This window comes from Tachypleus tridentatus, chromosome 3 (genome assembly GCF_004210375.1).
Source record: "Tachypleus tridentatus isolate NWPU-2018 chromosome 3, ASM421037v1, whole genome shotgun sequence".
NCBI lineage: Eukaryota > Metazoa > Arthropoda > Merostomata > Xiphosura > Limulidae > Tachypleus > Tachypleus tridentatus.
Genome location: NC_134827.1, coordinates 54,646,982 through 54,654,460, shown reverse-complemented (window position 1 = coordinate 54,654,460; position 7,479 = coordinate 54,646,982). Strand labels below are relative to the sequence as shown.

General features: G+C 34.0%; 1 protein-coding gene across 1 annotated transcript; it reads left to right on the top strand.

The window, feature by feature from the left end:
- Positions 1-3,316: 3,316 nt before the first annotated feature.
- On the top strand, positions 3,317-6,183 carry LOC143246895 (immediate early response 3-interacting protein 1-like; the record flags this gene model as incomplete). The annotated part of the gene is made up of 3 exons (XM_076494154.1): positions 3,317-3,344; positions 4,865-4,969; positions 5,592-6,183. Coding segments are annotated over 3 exons (189 nt in total), but the record flags the coding sequence as incomplete, so codon positions are not given.
- Between the last annotated feature and the right edge of the window lie 1,296 nt (positions 6,184-7,479).

The window sequence follows — 7,479 nt, the reverse complement described above, 5'->3', positions numbered from 1 at the left end:
GTCAAAAGATTATCTGTTTCTTGGGCGAAAGCTGCAGTCCTATTATTGTATTCTTGGTAGGTTGAATTGTAGTTGCATATGGCTTTGAATCTTTTTTTTCAGAATGAGGAAGGATCCTTGTAGGAATTGTCTTATGATGTGCAGAAGTCCACCCAGTTTTTGTTTGTCAATCTGGTGACGGATGAGATTATTAATCTGGTTTATTCTGGTCATCAGATCGCAGGAGTTGATGAATTGGCTTCTTAATTTTCATCTTTTTCTGATTACCTTGTGAATTTCTTTTCTTAGTTACCATGAGATAAGGTGTATAATGAGGGTATGTTCAGGTACTATTGATTCTATTCCAGTGGTTATTTGTGCCAGATGTGGTTGTAGGAGATATAGATTGCTAGCATTGAAATTTTTTGACAGTTTGGTTGTTGGATTTCAGCTAACTTGAATTCGTTCGTTGGGCTTACGTTTCTGTTTGGAAATGATACACTTCGTTATTAGATGTGCAGAACTGAGATACCTCTCCTGTTACGTCCTTTGTACTATAGTAGTCTGGCAAGTTATTGATACTTATGGTAAAGATATGGAGGTTTTCGTTTTTACAAAGATCAAACGATTTTTGGGTTTAAGTCACCATGAATGCTAATAGAAAGTACAATTAACATCATAACTGATCCTCCTCTTGGTTAATTCTGATGAAGACATGCTCATTTTGATCCTTTAACATCACATGGGTGAAATCCCAAGTAGAAGGGAGCAAACTTTATGAAATCTTGGATTAGCTCGTCACTACTCAAAATGTCACCAGACGTATCACCAAAGACCACGTCTGTGACGAAGGCGATGACTTCTTGTATTAGCAGATGGTGGGTTTGGGTTAATTGCGCCGTTGGACGAGGGTTGAAGGTGGCCTCAGCGTAGAATGGGTTCTGCGTCGTAGGGACTGGACGAGTTGAGTGGATTGTTTTGGTTGTTGGGTAGACATACTTGGAAATTCGTTGAGTTAATCATCATTGGTGATTGTGTTTCTGACATTCACTGGTTTAAGTGGCTTGTTTCTTCTGAGGGTGATACCCCCTGAGTACTTGGTGTAGCACGTCTCTTCTCCCTTCCTCGAGCATTTGGCTACTTGGTGTGATCCACTGCATCTAACACATCTGGGTGCTGTTGTACAGACAGCCTGGGTGTGGCCGTATTTCTGCCAGTTGAGATACTGCAGGACTTTGGCAGGCTAGTTAGATTCTTTAACTTTCAAAGAAACAAAATGGCGACTCCTTCCTTGATGAGTTGTTAAGTTAGAAGAACGTCTTTAAGGTTAGCACGGACTAGAGGTGTTGGCAGGCTGGTGTTAGAGAATTTAATGCGGTAGATGCTGGTAACTTTAAAGTCTTCGCTTCGAAGCTCATATTTAATTTCTTGGAGACTGATGTCACGGTAGATACCTCGGATGACGGCCCAGCATGGCCAAGTGGTTAAGGCACTCGACTCGTAATCCGAGGGTCTTGGGTCCGAATCTCCGTCACACCAAACATGCTCGTCATTTCAGCCGAGGGGGCGTAATAATGTAGCGGTAAATCGCACTATTCGTTGCTAAAAGAGTACCCCAAGAGTTGGCGGTGGGTGATGACTAATTGCCTTCCATCTAGTCCTACACTATTAAATTAGGGACGACTAGCGCAGATAGCCCTCGTGCAGCTTTGAGCGAAATTGAAAATCAAAACAAACCTCGGATGACAATTGATTTCGTGGGGATATATTTACCCGGCCCGTGGATGTTGAGTTTTGCTTTGGCGAAGGCTTTGGCTGGCCATGGCTTAAGGAGTTTAACGTAATTCTTCAGATGTAGGCATTTGATTACCAGACCTCCGCGAGGAAGGTGAAAAACTTCGGTGAAGTTGACTGAAGTAAGATGATTGTTTGTTGTCTGGCAATCTCTGATTGTCCAACTACTGTAGGAATTCTTTCAACGATAATGGCAGAGCAGGTTGTTTTTGTTGGGGACCTGTTGCCGAGGAAGTTGGCGAGTTGACGTGGTCAGTCATTGGGTTCTCTTTGACTTATTGCTGTGGATGGTTAGTGGTATCTGATTCTTGAATGGAGATATTGAATGAGGATATTTCACCGACAATGCTTGGCTGCTGATGGAAGTGCTGCTGGTGTCTAGGTTGCGAATGGCAGCTGAAGCGTCAGTTTCGGATGTGGACATTTTTTTTCAGCGATCGTGGCGAGCATATGAAGCTGTGAAGATGATAAAAACGGAGGGCCGTTGGTTCTCGTTCTCGTGTTTTGGTGTTCCTCTTAGCCCGGATAAGGACTTTTTATTATGCTGATACTAAAGTCTAGTATGTAGCTGGATGTACGAAGTTTTAACAAAATATAACGTGTTTCACATGGGTGAAGACTTACCTTATAGGACCTTCGGAACTTACTTGTGTTAGATTAGTAGTGGAGCTGTTAGGAAACACATCTTACCTCTCCAGGAGTTCGAACTAAAGTCTCTAAAGAGAAGGAAAGAATTAAGTGCATAACCTAAAAAAAAGGTTTATTGTATTGTTTATGTATGTACTTACAAGTTAATCAAAGTATCGCCCTCTAGTGGCTCAGCAATACGGTTGAAGACTTATAATTCTAAAAAAAAATATTTGTTTCAACACTCGCGGTGAACACACTATTGTACTTATGAACAAAACTTAGTTCTGACCTTTCGAACAATAGAGTTTTTATGGTATACGTATTGTAGACCATTTTTATTGAATATGGTCTTATGTAATGATTAAAATAGTAATTTAGATCAGCAGTATTTCCACAAATACTTTGTTGAGGAGGTGAGATTTTGATAGCTGTCGGGAATTATGATAATATTTTTCTAAATTGTGAGCTAATCATTCAGTTTGACTAAACAATTAGTTGTGTAGTTGTAGTTGTTGACTTTAATTTCTACGGTTACGGTTTATGGAACTACTGTCTTTATATCAATCCTGTGTTAGCTATTTCTAGATCCATTGTTTTATATTTATTTTATGTTTACTATTTCTGAAGCCATTTATTTATCTCTGTTTTTATATTCAATTTTTCGGAAGCCATTTTGGTGCTTAGAATTTCAACTATATATAATATTAAAACTGATAACACCTTCAAAAGCTAAAAAAAATGTATGGTTAACATGACTGAGTGTTATATAAAACTAATTTGTATTCAGTAGGACAGTTGAGCAACCTCAACTGCTCATTTTACAAATCTCTTGTGTGAAAGTTGACCCCATTACCACAACTGTTTACCGTTGAAGAGAAAGCACGTGAATATTCTTTGCAGCCAGTTAAGGTAATTCTTTGAACTATTGGCACAAAAAGCTGGTGAGCTTTTAAATTTAGTTTAAGTAAAGTTTATTTTAAAGTATTTTATTTATTTCCTCGTGAGGAGAGTCAGTAGATAAAAGGTTCAATGTTGAGACTGGAAAGTATCCATTGATAAGCATAAATAATGTTAGAAATTTCTTGTCAAATGAGAGATAATATTTAACTGTAAGTTTGTCATAAGTAAGAACATTTAAAGTGAGAAAAATAAACTTATTTAGGTGATAATTATGAGATAAACTGTTAAGTAACTAATCTTAAGGGAATATTGTCTTCGTGAACTTCAAATCACAACTTGCAAAATATATGAAATAGGCTTAGAAGTTAAGAGTTAGATTAAGAAATTAGCGAAAGTTGCTTAACAAGTTTTTGTTTTAATGGTATTTAACAATGCGGTATTATTTAGTGATAGAAATATTAATATTAATGAAGCTCTAAACTATTGATATAACGAAAGAACAATAAATATTAAAAACATTTCAGAGACAGGGTAAGTTTTCAACTTGGCGTCCGCAAGTAGACTAAACGTCATATTCGTTTATTTCGCAGATTAAGCATTAATCACGCCTTTTGTATCTACCATTTTCATAAGCTTATTGTTTGTTTTTTTCAAAATTAGTAACGATATTAGGTAGTTAACAAAAAAGATTACATACATGGATGAGAAAAGTTAACTGGCCTTCTGTTGTTTACTAGTTTCCTTCTGATTATACATAAGAGTATGTTTCTGTAGTGTTGTTTAATTTATATGTTATTTGTGAAAATAGATCCACCTATAACTTATTAAGTAACTTTAGTTGTCATGTGGTAAACATAATTCAGTGATAAGTGTGCCAAACTTTACATCTGAAGTTCTATGGTCCACATCCATTACCACTAAAAAATGTTAAAAGTAATACTCCAAACTTCATGGCTGTGAAAAATGTTATAAGAGTAGCTGTCAGTATTTGTAAGCCAACAGTTTTTACACTGCGACAGTGGCTGGTCCAGTCATCAACCACACAGGATGTGTATGTTGGTGGTGGAAGATTTTAATTTGCAAACTTCAGATTGTCACCTTTTGTGTTCACTTCATCAAAGACGGTTATATTTTTGTAGACACCCAAATCAAGTCATACATTTAATACTTCCTTAAAATAAACCTTAATCACTCAAAATTAAAACCAGATGTCAGTCAGTATCCTTTTGAACAGAGGATGGTAATTAAAGCTTTGCTAGCCTTGCACAAAGAGACAATAATTTTGTTGCACCGAAAGTTGCATAAACGACAGATTTTTTAAGACTTTTTGTCCATGGCTTGTAAACACAAAATGTAATGAACCTTCTGTATATTACATAAAGGAAATTGAACTCCAAGTGTTCAATTATTAAAATTAACCTTGTATTTTAAACAGTGAAAATTAAATAGCTACTCAAGTAAGATAGAAAACTGTAAATAAAAAATTTATGAAACAAGTGTGTTGTCTTAATAATAAAGGTGGTAACAGAGTATATATTTTGTGTTTCTTGTCATCGTGCAGTCGGCTGGGGCCGTGATGATCAAACTACTAGAGGCTTCGGAGAAGATCCTGGGGTGAAGTCACAGCTGATAAACCTGATTCATTCCATTCGAACCGTCATGAGGAGTTAGTGATGTTTTTGTTGTTAGTTTGATTATGTTTCAATTAAATAACTTTTAATGGAATAATATATTTGCTGTAGACACATATATAGTGGTTGTTCTAAAGTTAATATAACTTTTACTACATTTGAACATAATGAATGACGTCAGAATGTACAAACCTTGCTATGACCAACATTATACATTAAAATATTAAGTATTGGTAAGCTTAAGAATTATATGTGCTAATTTTTAAAATACGTTTTCACATGAGTTTAAATTCTCTGAAATTTTAAGACAAAATGTGTAAATAAAACAATTTTAACAATTGTAGTAAAGCAAAAGGGAAAAAAAAATCTCTTTATGTCTTGGATTTATAAATAAAATTTCCTCTTAAGAAAAAAACTTTTAACCTTAAATTTCATTATTGTGATTGAATTATTAGATTAATTCATGCACGTGTCATTTTCAGTATCAGTGTGGAAATTTTATGTCGCATGTACTGCAGTAAAACTACTACTATTTTTATTGAAGTTTAAATAATGTAGTTCAAATATACTTGTACATTTTTGTTATAATTGGCTAATCAGTTAATTTTCATATAACTTATTCTTGTTTGCTCTTACTGTAATATATTTCATTTTCAGTACCACTTATTCTCGTGAATATTATGACAATACTATTTAAGCTGATCTTGGGATAGTATCTGTTCTTGCCAAGTAGCAGTTTAAAGTTCAGACAGAATTATGGTAGGTCATCTTATGTTATCATCAGAAGTCTTGATGGATTATGTGAGGGCAACAACTTGTTTCAACTTGAAGTTGAGGACAGTTCCGAGAATAACAGTATGTTCCATTATCCATTTTCAACGAGTGTTTTGTGTGAGGCATGTTTCATTGTTAGTTAATGTTTTGTTACTACATTATACTTGAGTCTATATTGCTAAAATAACAAGAGCTGTTACTAAAATTTCACTTGATAAATATTTACATTATTTTAAAATAAAGTAGCAGGTGGTGAGTTTGCCCATGACACAAGTGTGAAAGAAAACTGTGAACTTGTAGCTTTGGAATAGCCTGAGCTATATTTTTCTCCAAGAACACTTCACGAGAGATGTCACTGACTATATTATGCCAAGAGTTTTGGTGACTTATTAAAATTTACATAACAGGTTATTTGTTTTCTCAATTTGGAAAGTCAGTCATTATTTAAATAAAAGTTATGTGAACACAAAACGACCATCAGAATTTGTGTTTTTAAATCTTGTGAAAGGTACTTATGTACACAATTTCATTTCTTCAGTGATCTAACATTTTGAACACCCACGCTGGTTTATTGCAAGTTTTCATGTTTAAGATCTTCCATACAGAACATTTTTATATATCTACGGGTGACTATGTTTGTGATTTATAATTTCTAAATGCTGTCTACAGTTGGTGAAACTTTGTAACATTCTTGTTTCACCTTAAGGTATTTTCGGACATTGTTTAATCGACACTAAGCTCAAGACACAATTACAAATAATTTTTTTATAAAGTTGGCTTTTCAAGCTGTCTCTTTCTATATTCATTATAGTTGTAAAGTTAAATTTTCATCTCATAATTAAAACTAAAAGAAAAAAAACACAATTGTTCGTTACAAATTAATGACAGAAAATATTTAACTGTTCTGTTACAAGATAAAAAATCACAGTGTTCATATACATTAAGTGTTTCATTGTTTTTTTAACACAGGATTGTGTTACTTAAAGCTAAGGTAATATGTACTTATTTAACAAAGTGGCTTATATGATTCTCAAATTGACTGTAAAATTAATGTGTAATGTTTCTTATTAGTAAAAGGTTTGCACTCTTACCTGCCCAGAAATATCTTGAACTTTTGTACTTGTATAACACTGTACTTCAAGATTTAACTTTAAATACATTGACATTCTGAGCTGATCTGAGCTTTAAATATTATATTTTTGTCTTTTGTTTAGCAGACAAAAAGCATAAATCATTTGTTATTACAACAATACTAAAAACCACTTTTAGATTTTGTATCCTACATATATATAATTAAAAACCTCAAGTTCTTTTTTGTAAACAAATTTAACTAACAGTAAGAAATTACCATGGATTAATTTAACAACTAATTACTCATACAAATTATATTAATAATAATAACCTTCACAAATTGGACAAACACATAATGCTACTTATCATAACTGGTGACATTTATACAAAGATATGTTTCATACTTAAAAATCAACATACTGTTATAAACCAGCATACCCAATAATTTGGATAAAATCATGTTATGCTACATGGTTTTTCATTTCCACATTGTGGACCCAGTATTAAACCTGAGGGCTTATAACACTAAAGCATTTGGGGACGATTGACTCATCCAGTGAACAGTGTAAATGGACTATTATGTAACTTGCACAGAAAATCTGGACCCCAGCATGATTTTAACCACAATTATTAGGCCTAAACACAGTGAATGTTAAAGCCTCAAATTACTGGATGCTTCAGTGTTACATTAGTCTGAGTG